Consider the following 21,466-nt stretch of genomic DNA (forward strand, 5'->3'; position numbering starts at 1 on the left):
TTGAAATCTTTGACAACGAAAAATCATAATAACTCATTTATAATCTTAATCTCAGATTAACTTGGAATTAGCTAACATCTGACATTAACTTTGAGAAATATGTTATGAATAGTTTGATTAACCAACTATAGTTGGTTGGTGAACGCAGTATTACATAGGCATGTTGTACAAAATGTAATGGTCACTTTTTAAGATGAGGAAAACAAGCATAGACATCAGCCTTGGGATGCTTGGCTTCAGCATGTTCCCGGCACTTAACCTCCGAAGTGGTACAAATGAATGTCTGCATGCACACCTTGCACTGCACTCGTTATCCATTGTCCCCGAGATTAATCAATTTCAACAGCCAGCAACAACACCAGCCACAGAGACAGGAACAAAAGTCATCACGCACGTAAACGGAGTCAATAATTTGTCTATAAAAGAGCATACTCTTGTTGAAATGTATTAGAAATCAGAAAGCTACTTAAGTGCATGTTTGGATATACACATGTAGAATTAATTTTGTAGAGTCAATTTTAAGCAAAGTGAATGTTATTTTTGTTTAGACAACAGATAATAATAAAAAATAAAAAATAAAAACCGATTTTAACAGTGTTGTTCAGAAATTTGCAATTAAAACTGTTTTGGTTATGTAATTAGCAAAACGTGTTTTGTCTTACCCTTCATCAGACAAACATAACTTCAACTCAGGTGGATTTGGAACAAATATAAGACTTTATTTTAGTGTAATGCAAAGCTACTTCCAAATGCTTCAATGAGACTGAGTTCACAGTTTTGAACCAAGTGTTTCCAACACGTCCAAGCATCATGGTCAATGCAAGAAACCATTTTGACCCATCGCCAGACTCAAGTCATGTCTTCCAGAGACTAATCCAAACATGTTATGAGTCTTGTTTCTTCTTTAATAACCTTTCTCCTAAGTTTTCACATTTTCTTAATAAATGTTATTACTTCGTAAAAGAATATGTTAAAGAGTGCGACGGCAATTTAATTTGAATAAGAAGTAACAAACAAATTTCAGAGAGTGAGGACAAATAAATTAGAGTAGAATAAGCAGATATGATTAGGTCAGGCAATTAGGGTCACAATTTGCAGAACCAGAGTCCTTAGGCTTATCATAATCATAATGGTATCTACTAGAAAAGTGAATTGTAAATAGAAAAAATATATATATAATGAATGGGATTGAGTGGGGGTGAAAGGTGCAGGCACCTGGATGTTCATGGCCTTCTTGTTCGCCTCTAACTGGCTTCCTACAGAATCAGAAAATAAAAAGACAGATCTAAGAGGAGAGAAGGAAACAACGAGAATTTGAAGAGAAAAAAAGAAGGAATACCTTTGGAAGCTTTATTTTTCTCCATGTTTCTCTCACGCGCCATCTTGGATTTCTGGCCATTGCCTCCTCCCATGGTTGTTCTGTTATGATCGGCAAAACACAGAACACACAATGGATTGATGAAAGGGAGAAGAAAGGAGTGAAAAGGTAGCTTAATTAGGAAGCTTTTTGTCACTGCAACGCTGTGACCTGGAATTTAAATCATCTCTCCCGTGCCACCTCACCGACCGTTCTAGAACTATCCTCTATATAATTAATAGTTTTTTATATATATGAAATAATACTAATATATTAATAAATGGGTGGTAGGGAGATGCTTTTCTTGGAATGGAGAAAAAAATGAGCAAAATTTGCATACGTAATTTCTAGGAAAGTTACTAGAATGGTTAAATATCAAAAAGATTATTAAATTGTAAAGTCCATCTTCAAAAATAGGACTTTTTTTCTTAAATACGTTTTACAATTATTTCAATCTTTTAATTTTTTTATAAAATACAAAAATCGTATTTAATATGTACGGCATATTTTTTTTATATTCATCAAACAACTTTGCTATAAAAAGAAAAAAAAATGCAATTAAAAGAAAAAGAAGTAAAAGCTGTTCATACTCACAATTTAATTACAAATCAAATACAGTAGGGTGTTGCTGTCTTCACCACCACACCTTTTTCCCTCTACCTTCCCAAATTTTTTTAATTCCAATTATATCCTCAGATTAAAATTAAAATTTTTTATTTTTACTATTTTAATTTATTTCAAACCTAGTTCTCCTACTTTACTCCCTACACCCAATCTTTCCATCTCTCATTTCCTCGTTTTACTCTGCAACTCCATTTGTCTTATTCGTTTCACTTCTCCTCCTCCATTTCTTTCTTCTTCATTTTCTTTACATTATTAAAATACATTAAAAATATATTCAAAAATAATAAATCAAAACATTTAAATTAAATTATTAAAATATTTCCAAAATAAAGAATAAACTGATAAAACAAATCCTAAAAGACGTAACCGACATCCTTCAACGGATGTCAACATCCGTTTAAGCAAAATGGATGTTGACATCCGTTTTACCTTAAACGGATGTTAACATCCGTTGAAGGATGTTGAGATCCGTTGAAGGATTTTGACATCCGTTGAAGGATTTTGACATCCGTTGAAGGATGTCTTAAAGGTTACGTTTTTTATTTTAGGGTTTTATTTGAAGGTTTACGCACTTTGAGGAAGCAACACACGCACTGCACCACTCCACACACTGCACCACCTCCACACACTGCACCACGAGAGTGACACTGCTTGATAATTCTTTCCACCACCACCAACCTTTGCAACTTGTAGTATCTCACAGCGACGAAAGAAAGAGAGAAAGAAATATAATGTTAAAATGAAAGAAAAGTATTTTACTCATGAATGGGGCACTAGAATAGGTTATTAGAGGAATAGGTTGTGAATGGGTAAAATTAAAAAATAACCCTAAAAATAAAATTTTACTTAGGGACAAAATAGTAAATGGGAAGTGGAGGGAGAAAGGTGTGGTGGTGGAGGGAAATATCGTATATATCAAAGAGAGGTCCTGTATTAAAATGTTGGAATCGTGTTTCTTAAGTAAAATTAACTCAAATTTATAATATTTATAATCTTTTTTGAAGAAATTATATTAAAATAGTAAACTTTTCAAGAAAAAGATAGACAACAAAGTTCATTTTTTTTTTCATTTTCTGCTTTCCATTGATCTCAGAGTTGTAAAAATTCAAAATATACTTTTAGTTGGCTCCTTTTTAAATAATTGTGTTGTTTTAAACTAAGATACTAACTATCCATAAAAATGATATTTTTCTGCATTGCCATTACTAAATAAAGTACAGACTTCCAAAATCTGTTACTATTTTAAAACGCGAAATAATTATTAAAGTGTAATGTCTGAATTTATCATTTACATATGTAGTTTATCATCTTTTGTTTACATCAATGGCTACCATTTGATACAAATTTATGGAGAGCTTATAACGTGCTGACAGTCTCATATGCTGGCTGAAATATATCCCGGGCCGAAATATTGACTAAGTTGCTCACATTTTTATAATTTTGCTGACTTCTCTGTTAATGCAAGGATGAAATCAAAACGGACGTCTATGAGATGGACAATTTGTCAGAAGCTGAAGCACAATAGCCAAAATACAGTATTAGCACATTTTTATCAACAAGGATGAATGAATGAATTGTACGAGATATTGCAATCAAAGTGCTTTCATTGCTTGCTTCCGTTCCTCCTCTTCGGCTTTAATCCAGGCAGCCTAAAAATTACCAAGCAAAGCAGATTGTACAGAGTCAATAACTTTTTGCAACTGTCAATGTAGAAGAAAAAAGCATGAAAGGAATTTAGAGTTACACCACTCAATGATAGCAAGTTGGTTTTGGGAAAAGCTTTTGAAGTTCCAACAGCTAAATTAGACATGCTAGATAGGACTAACCTTTTCGCGTTCAAGCTTAGAGACACGAGTTTTAATGGAGTTTCCTAGGCTCAGTCCTCCCCAAGCTTCTTGCAACTCTCTCTCCCTTGCTTCACGACGAGACACTGAAAGACTTACCGAGTTCTCTGACCGCTCAGCAGCAACCATCTTTTCTCCCTCAAGTCTGGATTTATTTTTTACCGACACTTGGTTCAGACCACCTTCATTTGTTTCCAAATGGACGTTTCCTAAGCTCAATCCTCCCCACGTTTCTTGCAACTCTCTCTCCTTTGCTTCACGACGAGTCATTGAACGACTAACTGAGGTGGTCTCTGGCTGCTGTGCAGCAACCATCTTTTCTTGCTCCAGTCTGGATTTATGCTTAACCAAGACCTGATCCAGACCGCCTTCATTTGTTTCTAAATGGATGTTTCTGTGGCTTCTCTTAACTTGGCCCCATTCTTCCTCCAGATTGCTCCTCATTTTCTCCTTCTCTAGTATAGAGACGTGCTTTACTAAAACTTTATCCAAGCTCTCATATTCTGGAACATTCGTTGCCTCATGATTCATTCTTTGTTTGTAGTTTTCACGGCTTCCCAATGACAACGCATGCAGCTTCTCTCTTTCCAATCTGTGCACTGGCCTTGCCCGTATTTTCTCCAACCCATCTTTGTTTTCCCCTGATTTGGACCCTATGTTCGAATTTATGTTTTCTTTCCTATCCAATGCTTCATCAGAATAGAAAGTTGAATCCAGTTCACCTGATGTATCTGGATAAACTTCTTTCTTCAAACTGTTATTCTCATTGATTCTTCTGTTTTTTGCTTCTTGGACCTCCTTTTCAAGTCTTGAGACATGTTTCACTAAGACCATATCTAAGCTTGGTACTTCTATGTGATCCTTTGGCCTGTGTGGCATGTCGCTTGAAACTGCTGGCATCTCCTTTCCGGACTTAATTTTTGCCTCCTTGATGTCTTTCTCTAATTTTGAATAATTCTTCACTAGAATACTTCCCAAATCAGGTACATTCTCTGGTGGAGTTTCATCAACAGATTTACGAGAGCTATCCCTGACTGGTTCTGTCTTTGTCTTTCGGGTCTGTTTGGCTTCCCAAACCTCTCTTTCAAGTTTTGTCACGTGCTTAACTAAAAACTTATCCAGGCTTGGTACTTCTGGCTCAACTTGCTTCTTTCTCGTCACATCCAAGGCTAACTTTCCCAATCCCAACGATGACATTCTTCTCGCAGGAAAATTAGTCGCTGAAGAGGATGAATACTCAGTTGAAGAGTCTAGATTATGCAGTTTGGCATTCTGCACTTCAGCCAAGGAAGCATTCAAACCATAAGTTGCAACTATAGTGGCGAGGGAAGAAAGTTCATCTTCTTGAAAACATTTTAACCTCTCAATCATCATATCCACAAGTTTTATTCTGTTCTCAAGAGACTGTCTCCTCCTCCCCCTGCTTTTCCCAAGAAAAGGTATCTCGGAATCTAACTCTTGGGAGTTGAAGTCACTCTTTTGAGAGGCTGAATCAAACTCTGTCCCGGACTCAGATTTATACTCTGAACAGAATTCAGTCAGGTCCTGATTACTTTCACCCGTATCTGGGTTTTCACTAATTTTTCTTAACAATTCTTTGAATTCACCTTTACTAAATGAAGTGCACTTTGCAAGCCTAATAAATGCAGTTTTGACTGCGGCAGCCACTTCTCTGTCCACCTCAAAGGCAGTTTCAAAAGATGCAGTAACACCATGGGTATATGATCCTTCTCCATGAACTGAGGATGTCTCTGTTTGGCAAAGCTTCCTAGGGCAGTTTGGCAAGTCAAACATAATAACACCCATAGCCTGGGCTGTCCCAAAAGCTTCTTCCGCACTTTTTTCTGCCTTTAAGAGTTGAGCCTCGGCATCATCACTAGGAATCCTGAAAACAACAATACCAAAAACAGACTTTAAATCCAATATACAAATTAGAAATCGACAATGCTCACCATGGCTGTTTCCAGAAAACTTTACCTGGAACCACATAAAATACAATATACAAATTAGAATTCAACAACGCTAAGTACAGCTTGCAGAAAAATTTTACCTGGCAGAACGTAAAATACGACACCAAGAGGCTTCGACTAATGCAGCTCTTCGGGTCTCCATTGCCTTATGCGCCGCTTCTCTAGCTGCCATTTTCTCCCTCAGCACTCTTGAATAATGTGGGTTAGAACTGCCTAGCGTCTGATCAAGCGTCAAATTTATACCATCTACTTCCTGGAAAGGTCAAGTGTGTGTTAGCATTGCAATTCAGTAATAATAAACGAAATACTAATAGTAACAAATATATGTGTTTACGGCAAAACCTGAAGCATCTTAATTTTCCTATTCATGTAGGTATCCCCTTTTTTGCGTGGGAACCAGTTAACAGGCGAGGTTTTACGACGAGGAGGCTTTCTAATTTGTGATTTGCACTTGTTAAGAGCACTTGATGTAGATTGACCAGACTCCCTGCTCAATTTATTCTGCACCATTCAGTAAAAGAAAACGGAGTTGTTATAGACTCAGCTAAACAATTTATTTAAATTACAAACAGATAAAAAAACAAATAAATAAATAGAGCTGCAAAACATGAAAATTATTTATTGAATTCTTCTAGAAAATAATGTCATAATCAGCCTGAATTATCAAATTATTCGATGATAGTGTGTGTGTGTGTGTATATATATTCAATTCAAGAAGCTGTCTAAAGTTGTTTTAACAAAAAAATCAAATCAATTGTGGATCCAAAATCAAGTTACCTGAAATTTAAACGTGAGTTAGGATAATGCAACACGTATCCAACTAGGCACTTAAATTATCCTGGTTGATGCAATTGTCGTTTGTTACATGAATTTGCTAGATATTTTCAGACCCTAGGGTTTGTTCCTTCAGATCATCTTAACTATACCAATTTCAAACATGATACTGGATAAAAGAAACTCCTCATTAAGATCAGTTCTAGAACAACACTCATCTCTGGAATTACTGGAGTCTAAATTGTTAGTTTCCACCTGGATATGAGGTAATTCTACGACCCTCCCTGTTACTAGGGTTTCTCAAAGAACTAGCATTGGATCAGTGGCTCAACCAGGTTAATGATTTGAATCAGTAAACACCAATCAGAAACAAAGAATGTAGAAAATTAAAAAAGACAAAAGACAACTGATTTGCCTGGCGAAATGGAAGACGAAAAACGTTTTGAACATAAAGATGGAAAACTTACCTTTCCGATCTTGGAATTGACGGTGGCGGTAGGAGAATTAAGAGGAGGAGCAGAGGCATTGGGGGAGTGATTCTCTGACCCAGAGTTGCACCCAACGTCCATTACATCCGATGTCTTCAACACCACTGTTTTGTCTTTACTTTCACTCTCAGATTCACGGAACTTCTCAGCTTCAGATTCGACTAAACAAAGAATAAGATGAAGTAAGTTTAGTTTTCGCGTAACGAAACCCTCCTTTTACTTCACAAAGTGGCACATGGAAAACTAGCCGTTGCCTTGATTTATAACGGCCACTTAAATTATTAATTATTTTCCTTTTCTATTTTTACAATTATTCCACATATTTGTATTTAAATTAACTTGAATATTATATTCCTAGATCATACTGTGCAATATCTTTAAGGAAACACAAGCAAAAAAAAAATTCTCCTTTTTCTATTACTTTATTTTACCTCAATAAGTCGAAATTTAATATTTATATTAATTTTATGTGTTTTAAAATTTGAAATTTAAAAAAGCACATCACACATCAACATGGAATGGATTTCCCTATTGTAGTTTCACTTTCACTTTATCATACCTTATCTCATTCTTTTTTTTTTCACATCACACAGGTTTATACAATGATTTTTTATATAAAATGACAAAATCTCATTATATATTACTTTAAATAGGCCAATCTAATTATGCATTATTTTTTATTTCATAAACTTTCTTTTAAGAATTTGGCTGACGTGGAAAATCGAATTGATGGTTGGAGAAACTTTAAAGAAGAAAAAAACATTGCATTTATTTTATTCCTGCTTAGAAACGAAAGCAAATTTATTGCATATATAAATTCATGGCCACTTACAGCAATGGTTAGTGGTTTTAAGAGAAATACACAGTATTACTCAATTATCAAGGTGTCATATTTGCTTGAACAATAATTTGTATATTAATTGTGAACAATAATTGGTTAGGTGCAAGTGCAACTTTTCAATGTAATTATTTATTTCTTCATTTATTTTTAAATAAAACAATTTGTTTACTTAGTTATTATATACACATTTTATAACTTTTCGTACTTAATATCTATTTTTCCTTAATTAATTCTCTATTAAAAAAATTTAATTATTTTAATTAATATTAAAAAATCGTGATTAAAAATAAGATTCTATTAATTAAATTTGTTAAGATAGTAAGTTTTAATCACTTACATATTTCAATAGATAATTTTATTAGTAATAAAGCAATGGTAGCTCGAATACATTTACATTTATTTGTTTGTTCACATTTGGTTTATATTTTTGGACACACATTTCACCTAAACTATACGAAATCCCTCCAAAACATAAACCATATTAACATGAATCAGTTCTCCTGTATTAACATGGTTCCAATGCGGATGAACAAATAACAAAATCGTTCTACTATATACAAGGGAACTCGTAAAGCTTTTCTCTCGAAGGGTTAAAAATAGAGGGTGGAGAATGCAGAAACTTTTAACACTAATATCCCACTCACCACAAATACAACATGAATACTACAACAGTTAGAACGATATTCAGAAAAGGATCTTGTAGTAGTAAGCTATGATATAAAAGTTCACTATATAAACGTATAACTGATTATACAGATCGTTCTAATGGACACCTTCTGGTTATCATGAAAAGTAATTGTTCCGATCACAAGCCACACCTCACATGTAAAACTGAATATCTTCTTTCCCATCATACTAGCACGGGATTTCGTGACATCCTCTCATTCCAATTTGAGAACAGTTGATTCCTCACTTCTGTGCCACCATAAACAAAGACAAGGCAGAAAGCAAGATTTTTTTACTCATTCATATATTCATTGTGAGGTGTCCACCACAATGAAGGAAAAAGAAGTGGAGACAGACTTTGGAGCTCATATGGGCAACTTCAATGTACAATACAGGATGCTGAAATGTTGTCAAGATGTGAGGTGAACAAAAATTTCAGTTGTAAATGTAGTTAAAGCAACTATGTACAGACTGTTGTATCAAGACAACGAAGTGCCCATTTTCCTTCAATCGTCTTTTCAGTCACCACATAGAAACTTGATGGCCTCTAAGGAAACTATCATCTCAGTGAAGAGAAAAAAATCTAAGTATTTCTTGAACTGTTGCCATGAAACTGGGGATCAGGTTCATCCTGCAATCAAGGTTATGTGATGAAGACAGTGAAAACAAAGCATAAATTATTTTATTCCAAGTCTAAGGAGATGGTACTGTATGTATATGGACTATTTCGTACGCAAACCTGAAGGCTATATCCAAAAGTAGTTGATGGACGAAATTCCAATTGCCCTCCCTACACGATCCAACAAAAATTAGCCAACTTTCATCATGAAGTTAATTAAATAATCTGACTTCCCAACATTGCATTAAAAAAAAGTACACTACCAGCCCATGAATTCCTTGCTGTGTTCCAAAAAACCCATCATGGCTTGGAGCCATGGAATTCAAAGGACCCTACGAAGATCCGAATATCAATTTATAATTCTGTTAAAATACAATTATATATGACAAACTCGTATCTGCAAAATATAATCATCATTGGGACAATTTACCAGGCCTTGCATGCCCTGTTGATTAACATAGTAGCCATCATGAGGCGGCTCCATTAAGTTCAATTGTACCTGCTACAAAAACCAAAATTATTAATCATGGCATTGACTCTTAAAGTACAGGATATATATGTAATCATTTATTCACAGACAAGTATAACATACCAGTCCTTGCACATTCTGCTGGGTACCATAATATCCATTAAGGGTCATTGCATCCGAGCTGAGATTATCCTAAAAGAACGAAAGCACGAGTTACAAGAAGCGTAACAATTTTCAACGTATCAAATGCACTCTAGATTTGTAAAAACTAAAATAGATCAGGATTGAAACGTAGGTAACACAAACCATTTGCTGCAGGCTATCTTGAGCATTAACAAGTATAACATCCTGCTCTAATTGTGCCTATAAAAGAGATTTTCAAATCAATTTCCTGATCTTCACAAAAGCCAAAATAACTTATATGCAAATCAGCCACAAAAATCAGAACGCACCTTTCTTTTCCTAGCTGCGTTCCTCTTTTTATTTGGTTTCAAAGCAAGAGGACCCTGATTTTCTTCTGCTTCACGAAGACCATAGGCATTGTTGCTAGTTTCTGCACCGTTGTTGTTACAATTATTCACCAATACACAGTTCTTCAAGGCGTCAACAAGTGCACGAAAAACAACATTGTAATTCTCTTCAGATAATGATCCTTCTTCACTTAAATCGATGGCTCGTTTACACAAGTCATTATAACGCTGCACCCTAGTTTGTATCCTTCTTGTCCTATCAGCCACTGATTCCTTAATTTTGGCATCTTTCGTCCACCTCTTCAAGATATAATGAGATGGAACACTTGAACAACCACAACGTTGGAGAACACTCAAAGCATGCCTGCAGAGGAAACCTTTATATTCAAACAATCGACAAAAGCAGGAGACCTCTGAGCTCATTTCATTCCAAGTTACCAAAAACTCTTCATCCTTCTCATAATCTTGAACTATGAACTTTGCAAGAGTTCCATCTCCAACCTCTATCCTAGATTGACAACCAGCTACACCCAGAACTTCAACTTGAAATTTCTTAAATATTGCATGCGTATAAATTGTTGACATTTGCTTTTCCCAAGGTGAAGGAGATTTAAGTGCTGGCTGCTTGTGCAATGATTCAAAATCCGCAATGGCTTCTTCATCATACCTATTCTGCAGAATTATCCCATACTGTTTTACAAACTCCTTGAGGGTAATTTTCTTATGAATATATTTGTCAAAGAAAGAGCTCGTACTTTCAGAGCGCTGAGGTGTAGACATTCCAGCTAAAAAGGTATCCCCCATGTAAGTCGGCACCCACTTTTTCCGGTCCTCATACAATGACTGAAACCAAACATCATCTTGGAGTTCATATATGCTGACCATTTTCCACCATCTCATGTCAAACTGGTCCTCTGTCGATTTAAAAATGCACTTATTAAATTTTTGTAAGAAGTTGTTGTGTTGTTTGATCACAAAAGAGAGATTTTCTGGTATCCTCTCTAGTATGTGGCAAAGAGAAAAACAATGACGTACATTCGGAAAGACTTCTTCAATTGCTGCCTTCAAGGCTTTGTCTTGATCAGTGATTATAACCTTGGGAGCTTGCCCACCCATAGCTCTAAGCCATGTCTTCATTAACCAAACAAATGTTGGTTTACTCTCATCAGCAACCAATGCACATCCAAGCAAAATAGGCTGAGAGTGATGGTTCACTCCAACAAAAGGTGCAAACGGCAACTTGTCATTGCTTTTTATGTAAGTGGTATCAAATGAAACTACATCATTAAAGCTAAGATAATCGTTGATACTTTTTGCATCAATCCAAAATAGATTTCTTAACCGCTGTTCTTCATTTAAATCTATAGAATAGAAGAAGTTGGGACTCTCCTTTTGCACATGCTTAAAATACTCAAGCATAATTTGGGCATCTCCCTCTTCCAAAGCCAGATACTGGCCTCTGTCAAACTGATAGTTTATATCACTCACAAAAGACCCGATGTTTTGACAGCCTCCAGATTGCCTTGACATTTCAACATACATCTTTCTGGTGCGTTCACTAACAGCATTCAAGATATCAATATTATTCTTTTCAGCTAATTTCACATTTCTATGAATCCGAAAATGATATGCCAAAGCTGGTAAAAGTTCATGATTATGTTCCTTTATAAATTCGTGAATGATCCATTTTCCATCTGGCTTTCTCTTCACGTGCATGCAAGCTTTGCAATCTGTTTTCTTTACACTTGGTCTTCGACTGCTGCCACTGTCAGACTCAGGCGTAACTCCATACCTAGAGCATGCAAATTTGGCATCAATAAATTCTTTTGTTTTCTTTGAGCGTCTGCTGTTTTTTATTGAAGTAGTGAATCCCATAGATTTGGCATATTCCTGATAAAATAAATATGCTGCTTCATGGGATTCAAATTCAATGCCATTGTGCGGCTCAAAATCCTTGTCTCCTTCAAACAATGCAATGTCCCTCTTGGGAGAAGAAGCGGGTACACCACCCCTGTGCTGCACTTCATTTAGTGCATCACCCATATTTTCACTCACATGCACTGCTTCCTGAATACCTGCTACACTATAAATTGCACTTTGGATGCTACCTGTCTTTGAAAAATACAAATAAAAAAGTTTCTAATCAGTACAACAGAAAAGTGTAATGATCCAAATATTGAATTTACAGCGATTCTTGACAGGTTAGGGGACGCACACCTTGCAATGTCACGAGTGAAATTGTAGGCAACTTAAACTAACTCAGAAAAAGTTAGCCAGCCCCAAATTCAAGGACTGAGGTTATAAAACAAAAATTGACTTTAGACATGTAAGAAAATACAAAGGTTCTAGATGTTTCCAGGTCTGGGAACACTGATCAAGAAGTGTGCAAAATCAGAGAACAAGAAATTGTTTTTTGGTTTCCAACAAGCATTTTGTACCCCCCTTCAGAAACATTACTATTTTAGATATCATGAAATACTCAGTGTGAACACCCCCTTCCAGTAGAAATTCAAACATTGTTAATCACGCAGAGGGCCATTACATTAAATCCCAACCCAATGATACCAGAGAACAAGAGTTGAAACTAATCAACAACGCCAAGAAAGTCACAACTAAATGAACAATCCAAACTACAGAAACAGTAACACTAAATTCAAAGAAAGCATGCTGCCGTAGGAAAATAGATAAAACAAGAAGATAAGCAAGCTACTGCTGTAGCTAAAAACTTGTTTATCAGTGAGCACAGAATGATCATTCAACAAAAAGCAAACGACGCATTGAGTGAGTAGAGTTTGATAGTGACAACTGAGTGAGCAAACGCAGTTTCCAGCTCTTCATTAAGAAATCACATTTTACCCAAACTTGTGGGTTTGGGTTCCAGCTAAAATGGCTCTACTTTTCTTAGACTACAAGTATATATTTTTTCAGTGAATTTAGAACTTTTACGTGAGAAATGTGCGTGAAGTGAATGGAATTAGAAAACCCAGATGGTGTTTGAGCAAGTAGGTTCAGTACGTGAGCATTGAGAAAGCATAAAAAATATTCCTTTGGTAGAAAAAATCACAGAAAATTGAAAAGAGGAGCGGGTAAGCAGAAGGGAAGAGGGAGAAGGGAAAACCTTAAAGAGCGGGAGATCACGAGGCGCGAGTGGGTAAAAGCGCGAGTGGGAAAGCTAGGGTTTTGAAATTTGGGGGAAACAGTTGAATTGTGGATGGGATCGGAGGGCAACTCAACTCGCTTGGTTCACTCGCTCGTCTTTCACTCTGCACTCACGGCGCGTCTTATTGCCACTTTCTCTTTTTCTTATTTCTTTTTTCTATTGTTTTGCTTCCTTGCCCACACGCGTCCCTCACTCTATCTTTCTCTTCCATACGACGACGTAGCGCGTGACACACGCTCGATCTCTTCATATTTCTGTGTACAGACTTCTTCTCCCCACTCTGCACGACATTGCGTTTAGCTCACTCACTCTTTCTTTGTCCTCTCCATTCTCTTTTTTTCCTTATTTCTATTAATTAAAAAACTTAAATATTAATATAATTTCTATTTTTATTAAATTTATTTAAATTAGTTTTAATATTTATTTTAATTTAATTTTAATTTTTTCAATTTAATTTGATTTTCATTTTTTTATTAAGATTGTTTAAATAATTCACATACACTTAATGATATTTGTATCTAGCGTTGTGAAAATGGGTTATAACTCACGAACTAACTCGTCTCACCACGGGTTTGAGTCGGGTTAGGTTTGACAAAAATGTAATTCTTTTATGCAGGTTAGTTTTTAACCCAGTTCACTTAAAACTCGGTTCACCGGGTTGAACCTGTGGTGCGGTGAGCCGGGTTAGCTCACCAATCCACCTAATTTAATTTAATTATTTTTTATTTTTTGTTTTAATATTATTAGTTAGCATTTTTTTATTATATTGTAGATGGTGATAAAGAAGAAAATGTTTCAATAGAGAAAAGCATTATAGATTTATCTATTTAAGAGTCTAATATTATAAATGGACAAGTGATACAAAAATTATCAATATTAAAAACTTATTTGTTTGCCTTTTGTACATGTTTTTTTTATTACCCTTGAATGATATGATACTTTTATTTATTTACTTTGAATTGTCTTTGGAGTTTAACATCATTTTAGTGTGACGCTTATTTAACCCATCAATCTGTGGTGGGTAGAACCGGATTCGAATTTTGTCAGCTCGCTAATAAGTAAGTCGGGTTGGGTTGGCTCACTAAAGTGACCAACCCGTGGTGAGCCGAGTCGAATTGAGCCGGATTATCCGTTTTGACAGCTTTATTTGTATCCATTTTTGTTTAATTTTAAAAAAATATATTTATAGGTGAAATCATGTCATGTGTTAAAACTAGTAATATAAGGTTAATATTTTATATTTAATTTGATTTTTATATTTTTTTCAATTTTTTAAAACTAAGTAATTTTATCATTTTTTTAACTTAAAACTAAATTTAATTTTTATATAAATATTATATTGATATTTTTATTAAAATTCACATTTTATTAATTATTTTTAGTTTACAATTACAAGGTTTAAAATTAAGACGGAAAATTAAAAAACAAGGACTGATACCGTTAAAAAGCAGTTGATTGACTATTATTCTTGTTGAGAGTCCCCACAAAGTATATGTATATCACTTTTTATTACTCTCTAGAGAACTAAGTATACATATTGTACAATTGGAGTTATCCTTCACCATCTTTCCTATAGTCACCATACATAAAGATACATTTATGTTTTCAAACAAACACACATTGACATGTCATCACAATCATAATAATAACATATACTCCACTCGTAACACTCACTCACATACTGTATATATCGATGAGTTTCACTCTCACTCTTAAAACCTTAAATACTCTTAAGATATTTTGGATGATCCTTGTAATAATCATAAAATATTAAACATTTATTTTCTCAGCGCTATGTTTTTGTTTCTTAAAAAACCTTTTTAAATCTCTTGTATATAACATTGATGATTGAACATGTTGGACCATGTTTACATGACGTGTTATTATCATAAGTTTAATTATTATGTTTTCTTTTAAGTTATCTCACTTTTACAGGTTCGTAGTTGTGGTTATACATGATCAGATAATGTTGTATATAATGGTTCATATGCACAATAGTTAAGAACTTGAATATTACTTTGGAAATACATTTTCTTTTATTTCGGATGTATTTTGAATAAATTTCAATTATTGACTATTTTTAAATGTTTTTATCATTTGAAATAAATTTTAATTCTTCAAAAATGAAATAAATAAATATTATAATTTTATTTTATGATGTAAAATAGCTACGTTTAAAATATGAGCAAATTCTTTTTAAGTTTTTAATAACATGCTGAATGAGTGTTACGTTTTGGTATCAGATGTGTTGTTCCCTGTTTTTGAATTTTCATTTTAATTCTACTCCTTATTTTAAAATTTTTAATTCTAATTTAAATCCAACTCCAATCATAAATTAAAAATATTCAATTAAAATGTGGATTTTAATAAAACTATCAATATAATAATTATATAAAAATTAAATTAATCTCAATTTGTAGAAAGACAAGAAAATTTTATTTAAAATAAAAATAAATTAAACAAAAATAACGAATATAAAAACTTACAAATGTCACCTGCAATATTGATTTGACACATAAACATTTTATTTAAATTAAAAAAATTAAAAACATTTATTTATTAAAAAAACTAAAAAAATCACCAACGTGAAGACATAATTAATTGTTGATTAATTATTTAAACGACAGAAAAATAAATGACAAAAGTTATAATCAATTAAATCTAATTGAATAAACTCAAAAAAATAAAAACCAGATTAGTATTTAAGTTTAATTAAAATTTATTTATTTATATTCATACAAAAATATGAAAAGTAATTTAAAAAATAATATAATGAATATTGGCGAACATCAATGAAGACGAGAGAAGAAGAGTATTCATTTTAAACTTAAAACAATTTCATAATTTTTTTTATTGAAAATGAACATAAAAGTAAATCAAAATTGAGTAAAAGAAAGAATTTTAATTATCAGAAATTGCAACGCTAAGCATTGCTATGCAGTTCAAAAAACAAAAGGTGCATAATAAGAATACTAAGTAAAGTTATATTTGTACGTTATTTCTATGATAATTCCTTTTTAGTTTTACCTTCATCTTCTCTTAAACTCTTTCATTTTTTTATCAAGTTGTTTATGATCTATGCATTTTTTTTTCTTTCTTTACATTGAAAATTTTACAAATAGTCATAAAATCATCATATATAATTGGATACAAATATTATTTATAATATAATTTTATAAGATTAAATTAAATTTGAAATCTACATGATACTAAAATTATAAATTAAAATATATTTTAATTAAATTTGTTATTTATTAAATTTATTATTTTGCCTTATTAAATTTATTATTTTGCCTTAACTAAAAGTAAAATCAATTTATTGCTAATTATAAATCCCACGCTAGCTTTTATATTGAATTATAATTAAAGTATATCTCTTCTCATTTTACGTATTCTATTTCTTTTTAATCTTATCGTCTTCTTCAACTCTTTTTAATCTTTCTTTTTCTTCAACCCAACGGGTTTCTCCAAATAGTAATCCTTATTGATATTTTATTTTGGTCCATTTTTAATTTGTTTGCAGCTTAAATGTTTTTTAGGTTTCGAAAATATTGTTTTTAGTTTATAACATCCTGAAATCTGTGTTAGCAACTTGAATTATAACATCGTGGAAATCTTTATTAAATAAAATCAAATGGGTGTTTTCGGTTCCTGATCTTATAAAAGTGAATTTCAATTAAAACTATTAAAGTCTAAAAAAAATAATAATAAAATATATAAATTTGATTTATTATCGCACTTAATGATATTTGGACTTGGACATTTAGGATGTATTTATTTAAAAAAAAATATTTAATTAGTAAAAATGGAAGATTATTAAAATATTCGTAGTAATAAAAGTAATATAAAATTATAATTATTAATATTATATATAATTGTAAAAGTTATTATAAAAAAAAATTATTATTATTATTAATATTATTATTATTAAAACTGTAGGAATAATATAATAAAACTAACCTTCATTCTTCAAATCTCTTCTAATACGAGAGATGAGAGAAGATGAATGATCCCTCCTTTTCATCCACAACATCACCCCATGTCATCTCAAACGAACACAAAAATCTAGCTTTTTCATTTTCTCAAATATCTGTCTACAGTAGAATACGCTCAAACCAACGTAGTATTACAGAAAGAAACATGTCATGACAAAGACACTGCACAAATAAAAAAAGCTAAGATAATTCAGTGTACAAAAATTATATTTGTTCAAAAGTAACATAACTGTTCGTGTTACCAAATTATAATATTCATTAAATATTAAAATACAAATATTCAAAATTTTAGAAGATGAATTTCTATACTCACAATTTACGCAACGGTTTTTACTCTTTAGATCATAGTATTTCATTGTTGTTTAAAATCATTTTTGCTGTAGTACTATTGCTCTTCATCATCAATCCACTTTGTTGCCACCCATTTCTCTCCCTTAATCACTGGACAACTTCCATGAAGAGAAGTCTGCAGAAATATTCAGAAAACCAGAAGTGGGTTTGACAAACAAAATCACCACTTTTCACCAAGTTCTGAAATTACTACATTTCTAAGTTTTTACATGTATTTCATTTCCCTTTTTGCTTAATGAAAATTTCTCTGTTCATGCGTACTGTAAAAGTAACGTCAATCATATTCATATATCTGAAAATGAAAGAGTACCTTATCAATTTTCCCGTTTGGTAACAGTGAATAAAATAAAAGTCCATCGCCCTGTCGTGGCTTAACCTTCAAACCAATGCATTTTCGATAATCATAATCCGTATCAATATGCAAACCACCCTGCAAATTTGAATACTTAAATGACTGCTTACACTTTAAGATTTCACAGTATAATGTATAAGGGAGAGTGACAGTAATTAGTTTCCTAATCCACCTCATAAGGGAACATTGTTTCTCCTCCTGCTTCAACATTTGATAGGTATAACAGAAAGGAAGCCATCTGCATGATAAACCAGCAAAGACGCATTCAGAAAAGAATGAGCAAGTTACACAAATTGCCTCCAAATGTTTTCCATATAGAATGAATACTCATCAGAGAGATCCTGCATACAAAGGAATTGCTGGAATAACATGATAAATTTATACTTGCATATTCCTATGAAAACATACAAAGTGTTTGACAAGTTGTGCTGATTAAGAACTTAATATACCCTTTGGCTCTTAACAATGCCGTATTCATCTGGGTTGAACGCATCGTAATGAGAATCATATTTCTGGCCAACCTCATACTTCAATATATTGAATTTCTGCAAAATTGTGACAGCATTCCGGCTTTACTCATACATGAACACTTACAGTGCTGTGGAAAGTCACAAAAAATACTTAGGAAAGAGACATACTTCCCCATGGCTCCTTGGAATCATTGTAACTCTAGCAATTTTCCTCTCTAACATGTCTAAAATGCCAGATTTGTCTCCTGATGCACTGATAAATGTGCCTGAACTGTTGCCAGCGAAAAATTAGCATATAGCAGCAACACAAATGTCTCACCGTCATCTTCAATATGTAACATTTTTAACTTTCAAAATCAAAAGTTACTTACCAAAAAAACCGAGTTAACCGGTTAGCATTTATCTACGATATAACAACGAGCAATATGTAAATATTTATAATATAAAAATATAGAAACAATGTATCTTTAAAAGGGAATTGTTCTCTTTATGAAATTATTCTAAACTAACAACGAGATTTGTAGTGTTATAAATGTAAGTAATAAAAACTAATTTTTAATTTTCATTTCAGTAATGTTTAAAAAAATGTTTTTAATTTGAATTTACACAATACACTTATATATTTGGTATGTTTTATGGATTTTCATACAAACTTAAATATGTATTCTGTGTAGGTATCATATCCTGTATATTTGTATCAGACATGTATGTTATCCGATTCACTTATCCATCCATGTATCATATATTAGGAAAATATATCGATGAGATTCTAAATTATTCCACATGCATCTTTCTCACTGCGAGAGGTCCAAAAAGTTACTCCACATATATTACAATAGATGATGGGAAAAGGGTTTGCTCAAACAGTACCTTGTTCTAGTGTCTTTTGTGCTCTCAGCAGTTTCTCCTTTCCGCAAAGCCAGTTTTGATGGTTCAAGTTTTGCTTTTGCCATTTCAATTATTTGCTGACATGCTTCCACACTAGTAAAGTTTGGAAAATAAACCGCCCGCGGTCTCCAACTTAAAATCTGCAAAAAGAACGGGATCACAGTGAAAAAATGAAGTGACGATCATAAGCAGAATTGAGTTCAAAATATATAAAACAGCAATTTCTATTTGGAGTCTCTATGTCAAACAGATACCATCCACTTTTAAACCAATGCTGCATGAGTTAATTAATCAAATGTATCTGCCTGTGGTGGCTTTTACTGACGCCAAGTACAATCCAGTAATAGCAAATCCCATTCCATAAAACTAATATGTCTTTTACATTTGCAATGTCCAACAAGTTAACATATTTTCCAATATTTTTGTAAGAGATTTTAACAAAACCTTTCTCGAGAAAGTGCCTCCAACAACTGATGAGTTACTGCTAAATTGTCAATGATATCACAGGTGCAGGAAAATTGACGAATAAAGGCACTGATAACAATCCAGAAACATCAGTAATTAATAGCTAAATTTTATTAATTAAAAAAATATGAATTATGAACCATCATGCACAATCATATCATCAAAAACTTAATCAGGTAAAATCATCAGATAATATACATCAAATTGTGACTAAACCAAAATCCACTGATCCAACCCCAGAGGAAAGAAAACAAAGGGAATTCACCTGAAATGGGATTGAATCAAAAAAGGATTCCCCGGATTCACCATGCTCAACAGGTTCATATACTTTCTTCTCAAATTCTTGGAGTATTCTTGACTTTGATCTCACATCGTCCAAATCCTGAAATGCGTTGCTAGTGAATAATGAAAGCACAAGAACCCAAGAAAGGAAGCAATATAGAAACCTGAAAGAGGAGAGGAGATACAAAAAAGGCAGCAAAGACAAAAAGGGAGCAAATGAAGAAAAATGCAGGTATCCCCAACTTCAGTTTGAAACTCTTCACTTTGCCTTTCATTGTTTCTCCTCACAGAAAAAATAAATAAATAATTAAAAGGATGAAGGCTTCTTCTTCTTTTCCTTTTCTCTCTACTTTTTCTCCTTAAACGATTCTGCAACTACCCATTGGGGTGTGAAGGAGGACATAACAGTGAAGATTATTAAAGATCCTGGCTTTGGTAGCGGGTCTTTGTTTCTAAGGAACATGTCACCAAATGCAAGGCGGGAGATTTTTCTTTTATTTTCTTCTGTTTCCACATTCAGAGACATTTCTGTTTTTGTTAAAAAAATTATAGTTTAATTTATCATTAGTCTCTCCTTTGTCAGAAAAATGTTAAATTAATCTCTTAGTATTTTTATTAGTCTTAATTTTTAATTTTTAAAAATGATGCAATTTAGTTTTGATTTAAAAAAAATATAATTTAATCTTTTCATTAAATTTTTTAAATCGAACTGTTAACTTTTCATCAAAATTAACGCTAACATTATGTTAGAATAAAACAATCCATTCTTATTCAATTTTTTATGAAAAATTATTAATTTGATTTAAGAAACTTAAAGGAAAAATTAAATTATATCAAATGAATAATTAAATCAAATATATAAACAATATAACATTTAGGTTGGTTTAGATGGATTTGTATCCATTAAAGGACTGATTCAAGGTTTTTAAATATTTCCTGCATAAAAAATAATATAGTAAAATTCACCGCTATTTTAAACTATTTTTAACTCTCTTTTTTTACTAAACTAAAAAAACTAATTTTATTATTTTCTTCTGTTCAATTTCTTGTTTATCAAACAACAAAAAAATTATTTTGTAATGATGAAAACTATTCCTTAGAACCATATATATATATATATATATATATATATATATATATATATATATATATATATATATATATATATATATATATATATATTCTTTAATTCTTAAGAGCGAAATGTTTTTTAAGTTCCGTTAATTGAACATTTTTTCATTTTCAATCTATTAAAAAATAATTATTATGAAAATATTAGTAATCTTACCGTGTATAAATTATATTATATTAATTTTGTAACTGTCAGAAGATAAATTTTTATTTTTATTTATGTGTTATTTTACAAATTCAATAAAGTAAT

At 32.4% G+C, this 21,466-nt stretch overlaps 4 protein-coding genes across 7 annotated transcripts; all 4 read right to left on the reverse strand.

The window, feature by feature from the left end:
* Positions 1-1,566, reverse strand: LOC124840319 (uncharacterized protein At2g23090-like). The gene is made up of 3 exons (XM_047316362.2): positions 1,340-1,566; positions 1,216-1,256; positions 1-301 (listed from the first exon to the last, which is right to left on the reverse strand). The coding sequence occupies exons 1-3, from the start codon at positions 1,410-1,412 to the stop codon at positions 182-184; spliced, it is 234 nt and encodes a 77-aa protein (XP_047172318.1). The 5' UTR covers positions 1,413-1,566; the 3' UTR covers positions 1-181.
* A 1,649-nt stretch (positions 1,567-3,215) lies between these two features.
* Positions 3,216-7,271, reverse strand: LOC124840317 (myosin-2 heavy chain-like protein). The gene is made up of 5 exons (XM_047316359.2): positions 7,037-7,271; positions 6,138-6,296; positions 5,876-6,048; positions 3,808-5,710; positions 3,216-3,630 (listed from the first exon to the last, which is right to left on the reverse strand). The coding sequence occupies exons 1-5, from the start codon at positions 7,136-7,138 to the stop codon at positions 3,574-3,576; spliced, it is 2,394 nt and encodes a 797-aa protein (XP_047172315.2). The 5' UTR covers positions 7,139-7,271; the 3' UTR covers positions 3,216-3,573.
* Positions 7,272-8,403: 1,132 nt separating this feature from the next.
* Positions 8,404-13,581, reverse strand: FAR1 (FRS (FAR1 Related Sequences) transcription factor family). Of its 4 annotated transcripts, none has more exons than XM_047316351.2 (8): positions 13,241-13,581; positions 10,105-12,234; positions 9,959-10,015; positions 9,776-9,844; positions 9,614-9,682; positions 9,447-9,515; positions 9,304-9,354; positions 8,404-9,195 (listed from the first exon to the last, which is right to left on the reverse strand). In XM_047316351.2, the coding sequence occupies exons 2-8, from the start codon at positions 12,163-12,165 to the stop codon at positions 9,148-9,150; spliced, it is 2,424 nt and encodes an 807-aa protein (XP_047172307.2). In that variant the 5' UTR covers positions 12,166-12,234; positions 13,241-13,581; the 3' UTR covers positions 8,404-9,147. The 4 variants fall into 4 exon arrangements, with proteins under 4 accessions (XP_047172307.2, XP_047172305.2, XP_047172304.2 ...); XM_047316349.2 differs by having other exon boundaries at positions 9,614-9,685; positions 10,105-12,230; positions 13,241-13,580; XM_047316348.2 differs by having other exon boundaries at positions 9,614-9,685; positions 13,241-13,580.
* Positions 13,582-17,224: 3,643 nt separating this feature from the next.
* Positions 17,225-20,477, reverse strand: LOC124840303 (putative prolyl 4-hydroxylase 9). Its single transcript, XM_088097504.1, has 9 exons — positions 20,271-20,477; positions 20,069-20,185; positions 19,321-19,478; positions 18,619-18,721; positions 18,430-18,525; positions 18,153-18,218; positions 17,939-18,058; positions 17,591-17,743; positions 17,225-17,439 (listed from the first exon to the last, which is right to left on the reverse strand). Exons 1-8 carry the CDS (start codon positions 20,358-20,360, stop codon positions 17,663-17,665), a joined length of 831 nt encoding a protein of 276 aa, XP_087953630.1. The 5' UTR covers positions 20,361-20,477; the 3' UTR covers positions 17,225-17,439; positions 17,591-17,662.
* Between the last annotated feature and the right edge of the window lie 989 nt (positions 20,478-21,466).

This window comes from Vigna umbellata, chromosome 8 (genome assembly GCF_029865625.1).
Source record: "Vigna umbellata cultivar VRB3 chromosome 8, Vumbellata_1.0, whole genome shotgun sequence".
In the NCBI taxonomy this organism is placed as follows: Eukaryota; Viridiplantae; Streptophyta; class Magnoliopsida; order Fabales; family Fabaceae; genus Vigna; species Vigna umbellata.